At 44.9% G+C, this 23,115-nt stretch overlaps 1 protein-coding gene across 4 annotated transcripts in view; it reads right to left on the bottom strand.

The window, feature by feature from the left end:
- LOC310772487 (partitioning defective 3 homolog) overlaps nucleotides 1-23,115 on the bottom strand; it is a 660,426-nt gene that overhangs the window by 386,834 nt on the left and 250,477 nt on the right. For all 4 annotated transcript variants that reach the window (XM_083632305.1, XM_083632307.1, XM_083632306.1 and 1 more), the window contains exons 4-5: nucleotides 18,227-18,417; nucleotides 6,807-6,944 (exon numbers count right to left, since the gene is read on the bottom strand). In XM_083632305.1, coding sequence (XP_083488431.1) covers nucleotides 6,807-6,944; nucleotides 18,227-18,417 — 329 coding nt within the window. The remainder of the gene's footprint in view (nucleotides 1-6,806; nucleotides 6,945-18,226; nucleotides 18,418-23,115) is intronic.

Here is a 23,115-nt window from a genome sequence, read left to right as displayed (position 1 = left end):
TCTTATTTAGACAACAGAGAGAGAGGGAGGCGGGGCCAGACAAGGTGTCTTATTTAGACAACAGAGAGTGAGGGAGGCAGGGCCAGACAAGGTGCCTTATTTAGACAACAGAGAGAGGGAGGCGGGGCCAGACAAGGTGTCTTATTTAGACAACAGAGAGAGAGGGAGGCAGGGCCAGACAAGGTGTCTTATTTAGACAGCAGAGAGAGAGGGAGGCAGGGCCAGACAAGGTGTCTTATTTAGACAGCAGAGAGAGAGGGAGGCAGGGCCAGACAAGGTGTCTTATTTAGACAACAGAGAGAGAGGGAGGCGGGGCCAGACAAGGTGTCTTATTTAGACAACAGAGAGAGAGGGAGGCGGGGCCAGACAAGGTGTCTTATTTAGACAACAGAGAGAGAGGGAGGCGGGGCCAGACAAGGTGTCTTATTTAGACAACAGAGAGAGAGGGAGGCGGGGCCAGACAAGCTGTCTTACGTTGCTTTCACATATAAGCTGGTGGACTTCGGTGCGATTCGGGGGGGTGAAGTTGCAACATTGTTTCATTTTTCATTTAGTGCGGTTCACTTTCACACATGCAATTCGCCAAGCGCACCAAACTTTCTGAACAATGTCATGTGGTCGAAACGGTCTCTCGTCTATTGGACAGAATGTAGAGGGGAAATCTCTCCTCTTCTGCCGCCTTGCCTGCTGAGGGCTGACTGAACAACACAAGTGAATGCGTGAAACACAACCCATAGAGAAACACCACCTTTTTGCGATCTTGGGATTTCTGGTTTTACTTTGGTGTTACTATCTAATAAATATTTTACAAGAATGCACCCAATATGAGCAGCAGATGAGGCAGCGAGCTGTTGGGTCCAACATCATTCTGCAGATGAGACGAGCGAGGCGCGCACCGACCCGTGTGCGCAGCCGCAGTGTTTTGCTTCCTTCTACCGCCTTCTACTCATGATGCACTGCCTTTCCTATATTTGCTCTTGTGTTTGGTTCGGTTTGCTTTCACACCACAAACGAACCACGCTAGAGTTCACTTGCAAACGAACCGAGACCCACATTTTCAAGCGGACCAGAGTTTGTTCCGCAACAGAGTTCGTTTGCGCTTTCACACCACCCCAAACGAAGAGCACTATCCGAGGAAACAAACTCTGGGGCGGTTGAAGCGGACCAAACAGCTGATATGTGAAAGCGAGCTTATTTAGACAACAGAGAGCGAGGGAGGCAGGCGGATGCCTGATGAGAGCAGGATCGACACTCTGCTGATGTAACTGCTTTCTGTCTCTCTTCTTCCGTCTCCTCGTCAATTATGTCTTGGTGTTTATCAAAAGAATTGCCAAAGCAGTATACATAATGTGCATTTTCAGAAACCAATTTCATGATTTGGAAACATGTACCATTACAATAGATCGTAATGATCAATATGTATAATAACGGGTCTGATTGTCTATCTCTGCCTGTGGGCATCTCGACTCGGAATTTCGCTGTTGCCGTGCCAACCTCCCAGTCTCCCCCCCATGCGAGCCATTTCATTGCGTTAAAGTCATGTATGATTGACAGCCCGTGTCAGTCCCGCCTCTGGTACAGTTCATAATAATGGCCTCCGGTCCCTCATCAGAGCTGCTGGATAATCGGCCTACAGTGGAGAGGCACTCAGCCAGATCCAAATGTGTGTTTGTGAGTGTGTGTGTGTGTGTGTGTGTGTGTGTGTGTGTGTGTGTGCCTGCGTGCGTCTGATGCCGAGCGGGAAGGCCCATTAGCATTCATCACTGGGATAATAGGCCGCCGTTAATGGCAGCTGTTTATTTAAAGGATAACTCATAAGGCCTTGGCGTTTATGGGTTGATAGAGCGCGCTTTTCTCCATGCCACACTCAGCGGTGTGTGTGTGTCTGTGTGTGTGTGCGTGTGTGCTGTGTGTGTGTGTGTGTGCTGTGTGTGTGTGTGTGTGTGTGTGTGTGTGTGTGTGTGTGTGTGTGTGTGTGCTGTGTGTGTGTGGGTGTGTGTGTGTGCATATGTGCTGTGTTTGTGGGCGTGTGTCTGTGTGTGTGTGTGTGTTTGTGGGCGTGTGTCTGTGCTGTGAGCGGGGGTGCAAGGGCTGCCGAAGCCTCAGATGAAGCTATTTGACATTGGACTGGATTTATTGACTGGGTAGACAAACATAAGAGGAGGCAGGCATGCATACCAGATAGAGTGAGAAGGGTGTGTATGCCAAACAGCTGTACTGAAGTCAATGAACACAAACAGATACAAATAGTAACGTAAAACACACTACTGTCTGTCTGTTTGTGGACAGATTTTGCGACTGTGACTGCATCAAAAGCGTGCAAGATGCAGTCACGAAACTTTATAGGTTTCCATTTTATGCATATTACAGCCCACATTCGTTTTAAGTCGCGGGCGTCACAAGATGGTCTCTAATTCCATTTGTATTCAGATATTGATAGTTCACTTAATCAGCACACACACACACACACACACACACACACACACACACACACACACACACACACACACACACAAACAAGAATGTGCCTAAAAAGAGTGGTATGCACTTTCCTAGCATCCTAGTGTGTTTGCTCTTATCAAAGGAGGACGATAAACTACACTAGATAAATAAGCCATGATAAACAAACAACTACTAATTGGTTTGACTTCCCTAAAACCATGTGATGTCTGTGATATGTGTGTGTGTGTGTGTGTGTGTGTGTGTGTGTGTGTGTGTGTGTGTGTGTGTGTGTGTGTGTGTGTGTGTGTGTGTGTGTGTGTGTGTGTGTGTGTACACTATTATCTCCGCCAGCACTTTAGCACTGATCACAATTCTTTTTAATTAACCCAAGCGGTGTATTTTTATTTTGTGATTTGATGCTGCTGCGCTGCCCGACCATCACACACACAAAGAAGACAAAATATCAGACCAGTGTGTGTGTGTGTGTGTGTGTGTGTGTGTGTGTGTGTGTGTGTGTGTGGTGGGGGGGTGAGAGGGAGAGAGAGTTAAATGTGTGACTAGCTGCTTTCTCTTTTCAAACATTGTCTCACCTCTAATGAGCAGATGTTTTTTTGCCAATGTCTAACTGTCATGCATGGCTAAAGTGATAATTTTTAGTCCTGATTTAATTTTATTTTATGTTTGAGTCTTATTTCAGGTACTTTCAACTTTCATTTCACTCAGCTGGCCTGCTGAGCGACATGAAATTAAACAAAATGTTTCAATATGACGGACATCTACGGCATCTGTTAATTATGGAAATTAAAATCATAATATACGATTAGACATGATTACTTGGGCAGCCGTATTTGGAATCCATTATGAATAGCAAACAGTGTCTCGCCTAGCAACAACATAGCGACACAATAAAACCCCATTACTAATTTTGAGACATTGTGTATGGGCTCTGAAATGCAGAGTTGTAATGGAACTTGATACAGTTGTAGCCATGTAAATGAGAGTCAAGCATAACATTGTGTAGTTCAGCATGGTTTAAGAGATTTGAGAGGTTTCTTCCTTTTTCCTCATTGTTTTAGGGATAGCTCAATGATTAGAGCATGGCAAATGTATTCACTCACGGCACTGTGTGAGATGCTACTGTATGTGTGAATCAAGGCTGTTACACACCAAGAGCAATGCGAATATACAGCGCGAAATTGCGATGCTAATTTTGACCCACCTGTCAATTACAGCAAGTACCGATGTGTACATGTCAGACGCAAATTTCAGAAAAATCGTCCATGGTCCGAAAAAATACACACCGCAATAATGCTCAGCGAAACTTTGCCGTTGGTATGCACAGTTGCATTCACTGATATGGGTTCAAAAAAATGATTGACGTGCGAATTAATCGCACGGAAAAACACACTCCCGGTGTGTAAGGACCTTTAAGATTCATCATCAACTAGTATGCAAGGCAGGTCATGCATGTAGAAAAATCTTAGTTACAGTAAAGCTAAATTGTACCATTACATGGTTCTAGAACCCTTTTTACTTTGTACAGTTTGGAATTTTCATTCACACTGTAATGTATGTATCTTTCTCTCTTGCTCTGGTGTTATTTATTTATTTATTTTCCCTAGGACCACAGTGGAAATAATTCGAATGACTTTCTGTGCCATCCTACTTTTTATTTACCGTAAATTGTACATTTATATTGAGTGCTGAATAAAAATCAATCAATCAATCAATCAATCAATCAATCAACCAACCAATCAATCAATCAATCAACCAAACAACCAACCCTTTGATTCATCTTCATCTTCATTATGTTCATCATGTTCAAAATCCCATTGGATAAACTTAAAAATGCATGGCCATCACACATAGAATAAATCTGCTTTTCTTAGTTGCTGAAAAGTTTTCCCCTTGCGCCTACAACAGCGATATGTTTATGAGCTCTTTTGATATTCTTATATAATTTCCCCCCCCCGATTTTTTATCCCATTTTTATCCCCCATTAGTGCTAATTTAATTTATTTATGCTGGTTGCTACTCCACCCTCTGCCGATCTGGGGAGAGCCGAAACTGGCTCCATGCTTCCTCCGAGACATGGGCAGTTAGCCAGCCGCTTCTTTTCACCTGACAGGGGAAGCTTCACCGGTAGGACATACAGTAGCACGTGGGAGGTTCACGCTATTCCAACCAGTTCCCCTCCCTCCGAACAGGCGCCCTTAACGACCAGAGGAGGAACCACATTAGCAACCAGGATATTGCATGTTTTGGTGAAGGGGGTTCCTATATGAAGGAAGCCCCCGGGAGGCACTCGAGGACATGCGGACGGGCACGCATCCCTTCAGCGTTCACAACGTCCCAGGTGGGAATCGAACCCAGGACCTTCGAGCTGTGAGGCGACAGCGCTTACCACTGCACCACCGTACCCCCCTCTCTTTTGATAATCTAATAGCGTTTCAGCCCAATGCATGAAAAGGGAGAAGGCGAGTGGTCACTGGGGAGTGAAGATGATGGAGTCAAGAGAGGCCTGAAAATTGTTTGTGGCATGGCTAGGTGCCTTATCAGAGCCTGGCAATACTGCAACGGCTGTCTCAAACGCTCTCCACTCCGCTCTCGTCTTTTCACAGCCTCTTCTCGCTCTCTTCTCATCGGGATCGATTAAACACCTCCTACGTGTCTCGGAGGGAAGCGACAGGCGGGTGGAGAGAAGAGGCAGACAGACAACCCGGGAGAGGGACCCACTTTGCGTCTAGCTCGGGCGCGTCCGACACACCTGCCAAGGTCATTGCTGCTCTCGCCCCCGCAGTGAGCCTCTGTCACTTTGAGTCACTTTTCAAAAGGGAACATTTTCCCTGTCCTGTGACAGGCGGATGAGTAGAGGGACCAGTCACACAGAGGGACACAATCAGACATGCCGACAGACAGTGTGGGGAGGTGTGAAGTCGGGAAAGCGAGCTAGCAATAGCTTACTGTGTGAAAAGGAGTAGGAAGTCTGATGTCCATCACAGCTTTAGTTAGAAGTTTGCCCGGGCAGAAGTGATGCGCGGGTCACCCAGAACCCGACGGGTCCCGCGGGCTGGCCCGCCCCGCACGCGGTCTGGGTTGGCAAATTATGAAAATATCGCGGGTGCGGGCGGGGCAGGCTCAGAACGTGACAAAGCAACATTATTAAATAAATTAGTTAGAGCAGTGAAACACGCAGAGTAACCCTTTATTAAGATGTGAACTCTCTCTCACACGTAGGCCTACACACAGACAGACAGACAAGGCTACTCTGAAGCCGTCTGCACTCTATAGCCTACATGGAGTAAACAAACGCTTCAATGAGGTAGCCTATGTGCTCTCAAAACAAACATTTTGGAAGGATTATTCACTGTAATTATTATTTGAAGTGTCCATAAAACGAATGCCACCGCAGATTTTCTGTTGTGGACTCGACTGTGATCTATTTGTCAACTTTACTGCAACGCGATTAGGCTACGTGACCAATTGAGAGCACATGAGGTAATTATAAGAAATCAGACAGCGAGTCTGAAGCCATATCTGCACGCCATCTGCACCTGCTGCACTCTCTACTACTACTACTACTACTACTACTGCAACGTGACCAATTGAGAGCGCATGAGGTAATTAAAAGAAATGGAGAAGAATAAGAACTGTTTCTGTAGCCTACCTCTACCTGCTAACTCAATTTGAAGACCTTGGATTAATTGAAGAAAGACCGATAATAGCTGAGTTTGCAGCCAAAGCAGCCGCTCAACGCATCCAGAGCAGTACAACTGTTGTCGCGCACGCATGTGAGTGTCTGTTGTGTGTGTGTGAGAGAGAAAGAGAGAGGGGGGGGGCGAGACAGAGTTTCTTTGTACACCTTGGAGAGCTCTGCTGTGCTCCCCCTCAGTCCGGAGACATATTACACTAAATTGGCCGTTGCGGGCTGCTGGGTGGGTTGGGTTGGCATTTTCAGATATTTTAACGGGCTGGGCTAGGCTGGCTCCAATGACGGGTTGGGTTGGGGGCGGGCCTTAAAAAACCCTGACCCGCGCATCACTACTGGGCAGTGAGCTGTCAGTCTCACTGTGATCATGACTGCTTTCTGTCACTAGTGTGGGCAGGGGTTTGATTTTTCCCATGGGGATCGATAAAGTAACACATTATTTTCATTATTGTCAATGTTTCAAACTGAATCACACGCTTCCAACTGCTTCCAGGTGTAATAGCCCACACATTTTCTCCATCAAATGTGTGCAAGGGATGCACCGATCCAACTTTCTCAGTCCTGCTATAATACCTGGGTTTTGGGTATGGGCCCATATCGAGTACCGATCCGATACCAGTGTTACATAGGTTCAAATCAAGCGAGTGCACCCTACCTGTTCCTGGCGGTCGAGCCAGCGGTCCACCATGGGATGGTTGGCGCTGAGAGAGGAGCGGGTGGTCTCTCTCTGGAACTGTGTGGCGCAGCCGGCCGCGTCCCGAGGAAGACTCCTATAGGCATGGCCTCCTCGACCCTAAAGCAGACACAACAAGAGGGCTGTATCAAGGGGTGGCCACGACCTCAGACGTGATTGGGCTTGTTGAGGAGAGACACAGCCCTCGGGAAGAAGCTGTTTAGGTGGCGTGTGGTTCTGGTTTTGATGGCACAGAAACGCCTTCCTGATGGGAGTTACCAGGATGAGAGGGGTCAGAGACAGAGCTCCCTGCCCGCTTCCTGACCCTGGCCTCATACAGCTCACTCAGTGACAGTTGCTGTTGTCCTGTCAGCTTCTCTGCTGTGCGCACGATACGCAGCAATCTGCCCCTCAGCCAGGGCAGAGACAGAGCCCAACCACACAGAGATGGATGATGAGAGAATGCTTTCAGTGGTGGCTTTGTAGAACTGAGTCAGGACCGGACGGGAGACGTTGAGTTTGCGGAGCTGTCTGAGGAAGAACATGCCACTGTGGGCCCTTTTGATTATGGAGGAGGCGTTTGTCATTACGCACAGACGTGCCATGCTAGGACATCAAATTCTGCTGCTAAAATTAACAGATAATTCAGTGAGGCAATCAACTATAACTCACTGAGGGGGGGTACGGTGGTGCAGTGGTAAGCGCTGTCGCCTCACAGCTCGAAGGTCCTGGGTTCGATTCCCACCTGGGACGCTGTAAACGCTGAAGGAATGCGTGCCCGTCCGCATGTCCTCGAGTGCCCACCGCCCGGGTGGGGTCGTCAAAAGGGCCTTTCTGTGTGGAGTTTGCATGTTCTCCCCGTGCCCCCTGGGGGTTTCCTTCATATAGGAACCCCCTTCACCAAAACATGCAATATCCTGGTTGCTGATGTGGTGCCTCCTCTGGTCGTTAGGGGCGCCTGTTCGGAGGGAGGGGAACTCGTTGGAATAGCGTGATCCTCCCACGTGCTATGTCCTATCGGTGAAGCTTCCCCTGAGGTGAAAAGAAGCGGCTGGCTAACTGCCCATGTCTTGGAGGAAGCATGGAGCCAGTTTCGGCTCTCCCCAGATCGGCAGAGGGTGGAGCAGCAACCAGGATAAATAAATTAAATTAGCACTAATGGGGGTTAAAAATGGGATAAAAAATTGGGGGTTGGGAACTATAACTCACTGAGAAACTTTTATCACATGCAAAGAGGGAAATGAATTGAGAAAACTTGTTGGACTACTACTATTTGCAATAGGCTATTATTCACCTTCACCTATCCCATAACCCGGAGGGTCGTTGGCACCACAGATGATCTGTCAACAAGCTCTCTCCATCTCTGTCTGTCCTCGGCACGAGTGAGTCCACTCTATTACGCATGGAGAGAATTACAGCATATTGCATGCCTCGTGCAAACACAGTGATTGCGAGGGAATCTGATTGGTTTGACTGATGTAACGCCCAGGCATTGCCTGGCCACACCTGTGAATAATTCTGGTGCTTAAAACCACCCAAATCCAGATGAATCGCAGATGATTTGGCACGGCTCTAATTTGCGCCTGCAGCAGGTGCCGTGAACGTTTCCACATCCCCGCCGAGAATTGCATCCCCACCATATTTCGGGGCTGTTTTAACTTAGAAAACAGGGAGGTCACGTCTACCCAGATGATTATATAACTTTTAAACAGTTAAATTTCTGTATAAATCATTACAATATGCTCCCATGAGGTGGGGACGCGTGGTGCCGGGCGGGGGTGCAAAACTCGGCATAACACCTGGACACTTGCGCAAGGTGGACTGCTATCGTTAAGGCACGCAAACAGGTGCGCAAGCGCAAATAGGGAATATCGCCTGTACCAAGATAGGGCCCCTGGTCTTCATTTGCCGATATTTATTGTAGTCTTCACTAGCCTACTACACTGCTGCTATATTACAAAAGACATTTATAAATGCCATGCTAAGCTGTGCTCTTAGTTTGTTTTGTTCAGATGAACCAGTAGGCTAATTATGCAGCCTACTACAATAGGCTAGTATATGGTTCTACTTCAGTATACAGTATGGTTCAGCATGCATACCTTTGAGATTATTCTGACGAATAGGACAGTATTTGTCATTGTTCCAATAATAATAAACATATCCCCATAAAGCAAGCATATTTGTCTACTCCCATGTTTATAAGAGTATTAAAAACTTGAAAAATATCGGTTTAAGGTAGATTTAGAACAGATAAAACATGGTGTGATTAATTTGCGATTAATCGTGATTAACTATGGACAATCATGCAATTAATCGAAATTAAATATTTTAATCGATTGACAGCCCTAAAATATGTTATGCATGGGATCCCACACAAGGGGATGGTGCTTTAGATTCTAAAGCACCACCTTTCACAGACAGGCAGTGGAGTGGCTCTGTGCTGTCAATAGCTGCTGGATGACAGGTATGGTGTGTGTGTGTGTGTGTGTGTGTGTGTGTGTGTGTGTGTGTGTGTGTGTGTGTGTGTGTGTGTGTGTGTGTGTGTGTGTGTGTGTGTGTGAGTGTGTGTGTGTGTGGGGGGGGGTGCCTTGGACCTATTCCACACACCAATAAAGTTAATTCAAGTCTCATTACACACACACACACACACACACACTCCAACCCCCTCACACCTCCATGCTAATCATCTCTCTCTAATAAGAGGCCTGTTATAAGCAGAGGAGTCGCAGCTGAGCTTCTCCATTGCATGAAAAGCACCCTACAAAATACTCCTGCCAAGGTGACGTTCAAAACACACACACACACACACACACACACACACACACACACACACAAGATTATACTCACACATACTACACACATGCTGGCCTTGGCCCAGAAAGCCCAGTGATGTGAAGGTTGTGGTGGCTAACGCTATATAAAAAAGGATAGAGAAATAATCATAGGAATCACAGCGGAGAGTCCGATTCACAGAGATGGACGGAGACAAAGAGAATGCTTTAAGATTGAATGAGTCAAGAAACGGCAGCAAAGGATCGAGAGAGAGAAAGAGTTTCTGGTGCTCTTTAATGAGACATCTCACAATAAGAGCAAAAGAAAAAAAGTAGGAAAAAGTAAAAACACGGTAAAATAATCCGTGTGCGTTTTAGTGGATTTGAATGTGGCGTGACGGGGCCCGAGGAAAGGCGGCAGACAGGGTCGTAAAAGCCGGTGGGGTCACGGCAGGCCCGACTGAGATGGATGCCCGATAAGCATCTCGGGGCTCGGTCGCCCGCCTCGTGCCGGTACAAAGCACTCCCTCTCTCCAAAACTTTTTTACGACACACATGCCAAATCGTAAAAAAAATCGGTGGAGAGAAACCCAGATACCAGAGAGGCGGCGGTAAATCACCGGGCTCATATCCATCCGCCGATGCTTTTATTCGACTGGGCTAAAGCGCTGAAAAGCCAGAGGAGGGATTGTAAAGCCATTGGGAGACGTGATGAGTTTACAGTGCTGGCCGACGACTGAGGACTCCCGTCGGCCGTATATCACAGGGAGATTTAGCAGAACCGAGCCTGACTCTGCCGTAATTGGACTCGCAGGGGTTTTTCGAACGGAACACGCCTGGCTGCGCTTTGTAAAGGAAATGGACCCAGACAATGGAGAGAGAAAGGAGGGGAGAGGGCTCTACATTGCATGGCTTGTGTCCATGCACTCTTTTGGCAATGCTCATATGTGATGTGCAGTATGGTTTTGAGTAATATCCTCTTCTTTAAGATCTGTTTTTGTGCCAAAGATGTAAATATTTCAAAGACAGTGCTGCCTGATGCATTCGACATCTGCTATTTATTAGATAAAAATAGACTTACAAGCATATACTGGCTGTAAATATATGACAGCTGGATGTATGAAAGAGAGATACTGAAGATTATGAAGACTTAGACTCCCACTTCAATGAAGACATCTAATGGCCTTTTCTCAAATGGGACCATGTTGCTTGCAAAATGACAGCCTCCTGCTGTGAGTTCATTACTTTTTATGCCAGAAGAAGATTATTTTCAAGATATAATCTATTCCAGATTACTGTTAACTGCTGGGTGTCTTGCAAAATCCATGTGTATCTGAACAACAAGCTTCAATTTTTTGAATAGTCCAACCAAACACAAACATCATTCCAAGATGTGTAAAATCATGCAATGTCTATATTCACGCTGTCTAAAGACAAACATCAACATGTTTTTGAGCAATCCATTCAAAAAAGTAATAAACCTTTTTATATATGTGATCTGATTAATGTGTATTGTTATGATAATTGTAATGGTTAACAGCCATTGTCTTGTAATCATATTAGCCTATTAAATCCTGTTACATGTAATCCCTGACATAGGGCTGCTCAATCGTCCCTATTTCCATATTGTCCAATCGTGGCCATTAGAGATTGGCGATAGACGATCAGATCGCCATAATCTATTAATTAGCCGCCATTTTAATTATTATTATTTTTGATAAAGAGACCTATTCCTATTTAATGGCATTAATAATTTGGAGGAAAAAAACAATCGATCATTATGCATTTATATGAGAAAAGAGTCGAGACTGACCCCATGCGTTCTGAAGCCGCCTCCCTCCATTGGCCTCCCTCTTGCATGATTTAACAGCGGCTGTAATAAGTAACTGTTGCACTCTGACTCTTCATCATAGAAAGTAACACAACATGATTTAACAGCGGCTGTAATAAGTAACTGTTGCACTCTGACTCTTCATCATAGAAAGTAACAACATGATTACAGCGGCTGTAATAAGTAACTGTTGCACTCTGACTCTTCATCATAGAAAGTAACAACATGATTACAGCGGCTGTAATAAGTAACTGTTGCACTGTTGCACTCTGACTCTTCATCATAGAAAGTAACAACATGATTTAACAGCGGCTGTAATAAGTCACTGTTGCACTGTTGCACTCTGACTCTTCACCATAGAAAGTAACACAACATGATTTAACAGCGGCTGTAATAAGTAATTGTTGCACTGTTGCACTCTGACTCTTCATCATAGAAAGTAACACAACATGATTTAACAACGGCTGTAATAAGTAACTGTTGCACTGTTGCACTCTGACTCTTCATCATAGAAAGTAACACAACATGATTTAACAGCGGCTGTAATAAGTAATTGTTGCACTGTTGCACTCTGACTCTTCATCATAGAAAGTAACACAACATGATTTAACAGCGGCTGTAATAAGTAACTGTTGCACTCTGACTCTTCATCATAGAAAGTAACAACATGATTTAACAGCGGCTGTAATAAGTAACTGTTGCACTGTTGCACTCTGACTCTTCATCATAGAAAGTAACAACATGATTTAACAGCGGCTGTAATAAGTCACTGTTGCACTGTTGCACTCTGACTCTTCATCATAGAAAGTAACACAACATGATTTAACAGCGGCTGCAATAAGTAACTGTTGCACTGTTGCACTCTGACTCTTCACCATAGAAAGTAACACAACATGATTTAACAGCGGCTGTAATAAGTAATTGTTGCACTGTTGCACTCTGACTCTTCATCATAGAAAGTAACACAACATGATTTAACAACGGCTGTAATAAGTAACTGTTGCACTGTTGCACTCTGACTCTTCATCATAGAAAGTAACACAACATGATTTAACAGCGGCTGTAATAAGTAATTGTTGCACTGTTGCACTCTGACTCTTCATCATAGAAAGTAACAACATGATTTAACAGCGGCTGTAATAAGTAACTGTTGCACTGTTGCACTCTGACTCTTCATCATAGAAAGTAACACAACATGATTTAACACCGGCTGTAATATGTCACTGTTGCACTCTGACTCTTCATCATAGAAAGTAACTCAACATGATTTAACAGCGGCTGTAATAAGTAACTGTTGCACTGTTCCACTCTGACTCTTCATCATAGAAAGTAACACAACATGATTTAACAGCGGCTGTAATAAGTAACTGTTGCACTCTGACTCTTCATCATAGAAAGTAACACAACATGATTTACCACCGGCTGTAATAAGTAACTGTTGCACTCTGACTCTTCATCATAGAAAGTAACACAACATGATTTAACAGCGGCTGTAATAAGTAACTGTTGCACTGTTGCACTCTGACTCTTCATCATAGAAAGTAACACAACATGATTTACCACCGGCTGTAATAATTAACTGTTGCACTCTGACTCTTCATCATAGAAAGTAACACAACATGATTTAACAGCGGCTGTAATAAGTAACTGTTGCACTGTTGCACTCTGACTCTTCATCATAGAAAGTAACACAACATGATTTACCACCGGCTGTAATAATTAACTGTTGCACTCTGACTCTTCATCATAGAAAGTAACACAACATGATTTAACAGCGGCTGTAATAAGTAACTGTTGCACTGTTGCACTCTGACTCTTCATCATAGAAAGTAACACAACATGATTTAACAGCGGCTGTAATAAGTAATTGTTGCACTGTTGCACTCTGACTCTTCATCATAGAAAGTAACACAACATGATTTAACAACGGCTGTAATAAGTAACTGTTGCACTGTTGCACTCTGACTCTTCATCATAGAAAGTAACACAACATGATTTAACAGCGGCTGTAATAAGTAATTGTTGCACTGTTGCACTCTGACTCTTCATCATAGAAAGTAACAACATGATTTAACAGCGGCTGTAATAAGTAACTGTTGCACTGTTGCACTCTGACTCTTCATCATAGAAAGTAACACAACATGATTTAACACCGGCTGTAATATGTCACTGTTGCACTCTGACTCTTCATCATAGAAAGTAACTCAACATGATTTAACAGCGGCTGTAATAAGTAACTGTTGCACTGTTCCACTCTGACTCTTCATCATAGAAAGTAACACAACATGATTTAACAGCGGCTGTAATAAGTAACTGTTGCACTCTGACTCTTCATCATAGAAAGTAACACAACATGATTTACCACCGGCTGTAATAAGTAACTGTTGCACTCTGACTCTTCATCATAGAAAGTAACACAACATGATTTAACAGCAGCTGTAATAAGTAACTGTTGCACTGTTGCACTCTGACTCTTCATCATAGAAAGTAACACAACATGATTTACCACCGGCTGTAATAAGTAACTGTTGCACTCTGACTCTTCATCATAGAAAGTAACACAACGTGATTTAACAGCGGCTGTAATAAGTAATTGTTGCACTGTTGCACTCTGACTCTTCATCATAGAAAGTAACACAACATGATTTAACAGCGGCTGTAATAAGTAACTGTTGCACTGTTGCACTCTGACTCTTCATCATAGAAAGTAACACAACATGATTTACCACCGGCTGTAATAATTAACTGTTGCACTCTGACTCTTCATCATAGAAAGTAACACAACATGATTTAACAGCGGCTGTAATAAGTAACTGTTGCACTGTTGCACTCTGACTCTTCATCATAGAAAGTAACACAACATGATTTAACAGCAGCTGTAATAAGTAACTGTTGCACTGTTGCACTCTGACTCTTCATCATAGAAAGTAACACAACATGATTTAACAGCGGCTGTAATAAGTAACTGTTGCACTGTTGCACTCTGACTCTTCATCATAGAAAGTAACACAACATGATTTAACAGCGGCTGTAATAAGTAACTGTTGCACTCTGACTCTTCATCATAGAAAGTAACACAACATGATTTAACAGCGGCTGTAATAAGTAACTGTTGCACTCTGACTCTTCATCATAGAAAGTAACACAACATGATTTAACAGCGGCTGTAATAAGTAACTGTTGCACTGTTGCACTCTGACTCTTCATCATAGAAAGTAACACAACATGATTTAACAGCGGCTGTAATAAGTAACTGTTGCACTGTTGCACTCTGACTCTTCATCATAGAAAGTAACACAACATGATTTAACAGCGGCTGTAATAAGTAACTGTTGCACTGTTGCACTCTGACTCTTCATCATAGAAAGTAACACAACATGATTTAACAGCGGCTGTAATAAGTAACTGTTGCACTCTGACTCTTCATCATAGAAAGTAACTCAACATGATTTAACAGCGGCTGTAATAAGTAACTGTTGCACTGTTGCACTCTGACTCTTCATCATAGAAAGTAACTCAACATGATTTAACAGCGGCTGTAATAAGTAACTGTTGCACTGTTGCACTCTGACTCTTCATCATAGAAAGTAACACAACACGGAGGCTGGAGTAAAGTTTGAGATCGCCATGTTATTCACAGGGACGGCTGCTGCTAACCTTGCATCACCAGAACACGGCAAACAACACAACCACTTCCGTTTCTAGCCTTAAAAATGAAAGCACGCAGTGCAAAATAAACTTAAATAACTCCTAGCCTTAACTATGAGGAACCTCCATAAAATAGCTTACACATCAACAATACTGGTTGTGATGTGTTACGATTACATATGGAGTGAAACTAGTCTAAAGCATTACTCAATATTCATAACATTACATTTAATTTTGAAAGCCTGCGGCGGAAGACATACTTTTACATTCTGGCTGACTTGACGGTGCTGCAAGAAACTGGAGAAGGAGACAAGATCGAGAGCAGAGTGCTGTTAACATTAAGGCACGGCTTTCCTCCTAACTCGTGCTGATTTTCACCACATTTTAACGGAGCTCTGCCAGAAACATCTCTAAGTGTACAGTAGGGTGCAGCTTCTAGAGATTATTTTCATAACGTTGAGTGCTGTAACGTTAAGCACGGCTTTCCCCCCTCACTCGCACTGATTAACAGAGCTCTGCCAGAAACATCTCTAGTGTACAGTAGGCGCAGCTTCTAGAGATTATTTTTATAACGTCTTATGATAGAGAGTTAGTTCAAATCGCCTTAAATATCGCTGTAGAAAAGCCAATTGGCGATCACTCCCTTCCATCGGCAATGTACGATTTGATCGCAAATCGCAGCAGCCCTACCCTGACACCCAACCCTGCTGATCCCCCAGTGCAAAAGCAACCAAACATCAACGTTCAGCATAGTTCATCGGCAACCTCCGTCTTCTAAAAATGAAGCCAACGAAGAAGTGTGAAAAACTGTAGTCATATTATATAGAAGTCAATGGGAAAATGAGGCGACTTCTCACTTGATTTATTACCTCAGTAAGCACGTTCCTAAGAAGTTTCAAGTCTTCTTCAATACAGCATGATGTTCATTTCGTACAGTATGGTCCAATTTATAGTCAAATAGATGATCACAGACCAATAGCAGCCGCCGCCGCTGCGGCTCTGTCTGGCTAAATAAAATAACAAGATGGCGACGGTCAAAATGGCAGGCTTCAGAACAGGAGTCCACAAACCAATGGGTGATGTCATGGCGGCTACATCCATATTTTTACACGGTCTACATTTCAAAAAGACAGGAAGAGGCAGAGGAAGTCCTGGGTGTGCTTTATGAGATATCATTCCCTGTCATCAGGCAGAGAAACCTCTGCTTTGAACAGTCACATCTCAGCGACTCAACTCCTTCAGGGTTTTAACTGACTTTCTCCCGTCTCTGCACAGTCTGACACAGCCCAGAACGTCAAACTGAAAGGCCTAATAGCCGTTTCACCTACAACTAACTTCCCTCCTCCGCCCTCCTCTGGGGAGCGCTGTGTTACAATATGGAGGCGCTGACAACCAAAGTGTCTTGAAATAGGATTATCAGATGACACTCGCAGAGACGCTAATCACGTGGAGGGCTGCCATGTCACGTTCATCCCCCTCCATGTATTATTTACGTACCTCCCCTGTCTGATTGGGAAAATCTGTCTTTCTCAGCAAGAACGGAAGGTCTGTCAGCGCCATGTGGGGGCGGCCATTTTGACTAGTTAATTGGCTTCCTTCCCTTTCAGAAGCGGCGGAGAGGGTGTACCTGAGCTATGCTTTTTGGGGTTTATTATCAGCTCGAAAAAGGTGAAATTAGAACAAAGGGAAGGTGTTAAAAACATTTCTGCTTCGTCTGTCTTTTTGGGAAGAAAATTAGGGGCATTATCAAAAAGAGGGAGATTGAGATAAAGGCTGTCCCTGCTGCTGCTGCTGCTGGATTTTTTTTGAAGCGGGGTAGCGCAGGCTTCATATCTCGTGGGTTAGTTTGTTCTTTGATTCGGGGCACGGAGGAGAGCAGGAATGAAAATGAGAGAAGAAAGCTACAGTAAGAGGTAGAAACACAGAGGCTGCTGCTAGAGGGTGGAGGATTTCAGAGCACACATCCTTGGCGTTATCGTTGATGAAGCTTCCGTTGGTTCATCTGCAGTTATAACTTTTAGGCAAGATCTTTGAGTTAGTATAGTGGTTTAACAGAGGATATGTGCAAGATAGTCTTTTTGTTGTTATGAGTCTAGTAAGTGGTAGGAAAGCACCAGCCTATGAGGGATTTCTTATCAGATATGGGTCCATTGCAGTGCAGTAAAGGTTCCTTATAAAATCGCCTGCTTACTATAGTGGTGTATAGTTGGATAAAGTGGTATCCACTTTCATTTGCACACATTCTTGTCATGCCATGGCCAGCAGTTTGGGGGGGACGGGGGGGACGGTGGGGGGTGGCTTTTGTAAAGAACAAAGTACTGCCGCTTTGGACCAACCTAAATGTCAGTATTTGATGACCTGGGAATGAGACTCAATATTTCTCCAGAATCACATATAGTAAGTGTGATAAGTGAATTGTCTACATTTATACCTGCTCTGGTTTGGGTTCATTATACAGTACAGTCTGTTTCAAAAGAAGGTTTACATTTATATACCTCATTAATACTAACTGCATTATTAAAGAGCTTTCCTATTTCCAGGTATGCGTATCAATTGAATGTTCAATTATTTCGTTAAAATGACTAAATAACTTATGTTACGTTGATTTAATGATTAAAAGTATTCAGCTTTGTTTTTCATTATTATTGTTAATAAAAATTGTATGCCGACTTTTGAAATATCTGGTGTTGACTGGACTCCTGACCAAAATGTTTGCTGAACAGTACTTTGCAAATTGGAAACACATCCCCACAGAGCAGAGGATATTTTGTTTGACAAAAAATAGAATTATAATACTCAATACTAGACAGATAAATGGTTGAGATTGACTTTTAGGGTATAATTCTTGTAAGTGTGAAGACTTCCACTCCTCTGAAAGCAGCATTACCTGTTATTACCTATAGTAGGAAGGCTGCTGCACCACAGGATACGGCAGAAGATTCTGATACTACAGTATATTGCAGAAGAGCTGAGCTCAGCTTACCCACCTTTTTATTTGTCTAAGAGTTTATCACCTTTTTAGCCTGACAAATATTTATGACATAAATTCATAGCGTATATCAAAGTGATGCAGGTTATATGAAGCAAAGATCTTTTAAGGAAAGTAGAATTTTTATTCGTGTTAACCTTGTTATTGACCACGGTTACGTTACCTTTCGCTCCAGGCTGCTGGTGCCGGTGCTTGCGTTGGGGTTTTGGTTTAGGCTGTGGTTGTGTTTGCGGAAGCCAGCGGTTGTGGACCAGCGGGTCGGGTTCTTCCTGGACGGTTCCTCGGGACCAGCCTGGCCTTCCACCAGCCCGGCGAGGGAGGGATCACTGCTGCGGCGGACATGGAGAGGCATGTCTGTGGAGGGGAAGGGTGGAGAGAGAGAGGGGGGGAGAGAGGGATAAGTGCCGGGGAAAGGAGGAGGGATACAGAGAAAGAGAGAAAGAGTTTGAGGGAAAGATTAGCTTTTGGCATACGGGATCACAACAACATGAAACCACTTAGCTGCTTTTACCACCTATCGAGCAGATCACTTTCCACATCAGTGCCTTCCAACAGTGGCGCGCTGCTGGGACCGCTGTAATTTCTCACAATTCTGTCTGGCAGCAATAAGACCCCGACCCCCAGTGCCTCCTCTATTGTACTATACGTCAGCGGCGACATGGGAAGCGGTTATGATAAGTACTTTTGTTTCTGCAAAAAGCCTCCGTGGCGAGCCCAAATGAAACGTTATACAGCTCAACTGTGAGAGCTTTGACTTGGCTTGACTCCTACAACTGAAAGGCATATACTGTAGAGACAGCAGGGGAGGAGATGGGTGCTGTGGAGCTCAGTGTCGTTCAGCTGTGGTGTCTCCCCTTCCACAGCTGGAAAATTGCCCCGCTGACAGAAAGAAAAATGTAAATATGAGACAAAACTCATCATAGCCGCGTCTCTCCAAAAATAACCAATACGAGTGCAATTACAGCAAAATTGGCCTTATACAGTATCATGATCTGACTATCCAGATACAGGCCATTCTTAAACTGCAGCAGCGACTGGATCGGATCCTGGAAAGGGCCCAGGGTTGAATCCGGGTCTCAGAACCCAAATTACGCCACGACCGCCAAACCTCTACAACAAAACGCTACAGGAAACACCGGCCTATGTTACAGTTGGCACACTGAGCAGTCTGTAATTGAAGCTCAGCGCGAAGTTGAACATAACTGCCAAAACAAGCAGGGTTTACTTCACACTCCAGTTAAAACATTCGGCGAGAAGCTTGTCTCACGTACAGGAAAAGGCGGTAAGTATATTGGTGAGATGTGGGGCGAGGCGCTCGGTGTTCTCCCTGAAGGCCATATGGATTTGTTTATGGCACACTACCAGCCTGCGCGCCACATCCATAATTATGCAAATGGCTGGGCAACCACCTGTCATCCGTCGGCGGATCACCTCGCCGAGCATATGCCCGCGCTCGGCTTCCATCTGATACACTGGGGACGGCGTCTTGTCGGTGGAAGAGCCGCATTTTAATCACAGCTTACAGTGCGCCGCCACAACTCGTGCGTACCGTAGTTAACAAGAGTGGCAAGACCGACCGGGGAGTTTGGAATGCTGTGTGCTTCTCAGGACCGCCTGTAGTCTGGATGGGAAGGGAGACTGCTGTAATCATTACCAATACCTTCACGCTCCCGTCAGAACATCAGACAATCCCCATCGTTCAACATTGGCTAAAATCTCACATCCCGCTGTCCCATATCTTCCACCTCTACTCACAGTCACATCCCTCCTACCTCTCTCCTTTACTCATACTACTAGCAATACAAGCCGTTCTCCCTGACATGATCATTCTATGGTCTCAATACAAGCCGTTATCCCGTTGTTGATATAGGCCCCGAGGTACATTCATACTGTTGCACTTAGAGCACGTTTTCATTCGGTGTCTATGATTGGAAGGCTTTCATTTCTTTTTTAAATCAAGTTTTTTGTCCAGGTTTTTCATACGTTTTCTCTCCAATTGTAATTGGTCAATTCCCCCTGCTGTCCCGGCCGTTGCTCCACCCCCTGTGCCGATCTGGGGAGAGTTGTAGACTAGCACCATACTTCCCATGTGCAGTCACCAGCCGCGTCTTTTCACTTCACAGCGAGGAGTTTCACCAGCGGGACTTAGCATGTGGGAGGATCACGCTATTTTCCTCAGTTCCCCTGCCCCCAAAGAGGCGCGCCGATCGACCAGAGGAGGCACTAGTGCAGCGACCAGGACACACACCCTTAATCCGGCTGGACACCCGACCAAGCCGGAGGACCAACACGGGGCCTCGAACCTAGGACCCTCGTGTTGGTATGCAGGGGACCTACCGCTGCACTGCCAGGATGCCCGAAATCTTTTAATTTCTTATTTTAATGTATTGCAATGTGGGCTTTGTGAAGCCCTTTGAAATGGTGAAACTGTAACTGTGAAATACAAATAACCTTGACTTGCAGTAGCCTGCCAAAAAAAAGCTGCCAAAATACAGGAGGTACTTTTTTCAGACCACGGGGGAAAAACATGAATGTGTTGACTCAGATTATCACAGCATGTCCCATACACAGCACAGCACAGCGCCTCCCTCCACTAAGCGCAGGACAGCTCTAGAAAATATATTTATAGGCGAGTGTACGATGACATCTGGTGACTTCCTGCAATGTTTTGAGCAGCCAGTACTTTCCTCGGAAGAGATTTTGGCAGCACTACTTTTTCTAACTAACTTGAGATAACAAAACTGTCTTTCTCTTGAGGTTTGCTTCGCTGTAGTTGAAATTCAGTGCGAAGTCACAGGTAGCTTATCTTCTCCAGCACCGCCTGCGGCTGGAAGGTTGGTCTCCCCCACTCACCGTGCCACTCTGCTGTGGGCTTCAGCAGACCTAAGCCATGCCAAGAAAACATAGCAGCCAACGCAGCCTTTAATATTATGCTGTATTCCTCTGTTACCAATGTGTTGCATTTATTTTGGCAGTTGTCTGTAGGCTGCTTCAAAGGGGGGCGGGGTGGGGAATTGGGTAAAGAACGCGAGGCCAGCAGCAGACAGTCAGCCGTCGTGCCGTTAATCTTAAATTAGGTTGAAAATTCAATAATGGCATTTAATAGACTTTGCCCCCTCCCGGTAACGGCTGGTTCACGTCCAGTTCAGGGCTCTAATGACGTTCACCTCAGACAGGGAGGGGGGTAATTAACGTCCGGCTTTATCCCGCATGGCAGAACACACACGCACGCACGCACGCACGCACACACACACACACACACACACACACGCACGCACGCACGCACACACACACACACACGCGCAAAGATTGATTGAGAGACAGACCCATAGGGAAGAGAAAGAGACAGCAGGGGGAAGAGAGATTGATAGAGCGATACAAGAAGACAGGGTGCAGGGAGAAAAATGATAGAGAGACATAGACACAGACATGGAGAGAGAGGGGGATTGATAAAGACAAAGGAGATGTAGAAAGAGACAAGAGAGTGGAAGACAGAAAAAAAGGGTGAGGGATGAGAGAAAGAGAGGGAGACAGTCGTGCCCAAGGGCAACCTCTGATTCTGACAAATGAAGCCATTGCGGAAGTGCATTAAACCTGCATTCTTTCAAATGGCCTGCAGGGGGCGACTCCACTGGATGCAAAAAGAGGTCTCAATCACTAGTTTCAACTCTTCTTCAATACAGCATGATGTTCATTTTGTATGGTCCAGTCTCGAGTAAAATAGACAATAATGCAGACTATCTTTTGGGCATGATTGACAGGTCGCCTGGCCCAGTGATCGAGCAGCTCGTCGATCACGGACCAATAGCAGGCGGCGCTGCGCCTCTTCATGTCCAAGATGGCGACAGTCAAAATGCCAAACTCGAGGCTTCAAAACGTCGACGTCACGGTGGCTACGTACGTCCATATTTTTGTATACAGTCTACTACAGTATGATAGACGGAGAGAAGAGAGAGGAAGAGAGAGAGTGAGAGGGGGGATGGAATTAGGATGGAAAAAGCGAGGGAGGGGAGGAGAAAGAGACAAATAAAGAGACAGACAAAATAGAGAAAGAAAGAGAGCAGAGACATCATTTCCCATGCCCTGCTTCACATTAGCCACATGTATAATGACTGCAGATGATGACCGTGTCCCCAGTCCTCTGTCCTCCACTAATGCTGATTAACCCGGACCCACCGACTCTCTCTCTTCCTCGATAGATTTCCTCTCCAAACATATTTCAATTCCAGCCTGAAGGATCTGGCATTCATGGAGAAGAAACAGACAGAGACACTAGAAACCCGGATAGAGAATAGAGGAACCCAGATGCTAGGATCATGTCTATGATGATGGAGAGGATGGCAGGAAGAGGGAGGGAGGTCGTCTCTCCTCAGCTCGTCAATTCTATATAGAAAGGGAGGAATATGAAGTATGCAGTACACTGAATCTGAATGTTCACCCCCACATCAAAGAGCCATATGTTCTACTGTGGAGTGTCTTATTAAAGGCTTTGTAATGAAGCTTGGAGTATGCGTGCGTGTGTGCGTTAGCGTGCGTGTCTGGCTTATACAAGACACTTGTTGGGGATTAAAAACGTTGGTAGGTTTCCCGGAATACCACAAGGCCCGGCATCCCATTGGACACCGAAGCCTGTCTTTTGAAATGATGACATCGATCATTGGAGCTACGCGATTGGTTCCAGATGTGACACCGGCAACGGACCAATCCAAAAGTGGAAGGGATGTTTATTGTTATTGCACCACTCATTTACGTGAACATCGTTTTTGTTCAAGTGTATTTAGCCGCTTTGGCAATAATGCTCATCTAGCATTCACACCCATAAAGCATAGTGAATTGAATTAAATGTAATGGGACAGAGAGAGAGAGAGAGAGAGAGAGAGAGAGAGAGAGAATCCACACGGCTGAACTTTAGAATCTCCAGGAGAGATATACTGTAGTCATTGATGGTTGAATATATACAAGATTAGGGGGGATCTGTTTTCCAATTTCACGAGTTCCTCCACTTGTTAATAAAACGTTGATCGCACATTCCATGGCAGCTTATAAAACCTC

The sequence above is a fragment of the Poromitra crassiceps genome, assembly GCF_964638095.1.
Source record: "Poromitra crassiceps genome assembly, chromosome: 2".
In the NCBI taxonomy this organism is placed as follows: domain Eukaryota; kingdom Metazoa; phylum Chordata; class Actinopteri; order Beryciformes; family Melamphaidae; genus Poromitra; species Poromitra crassiceps.
This window is presented reverse-complemented; position numbering and strand designations above follow the sequence as displayed.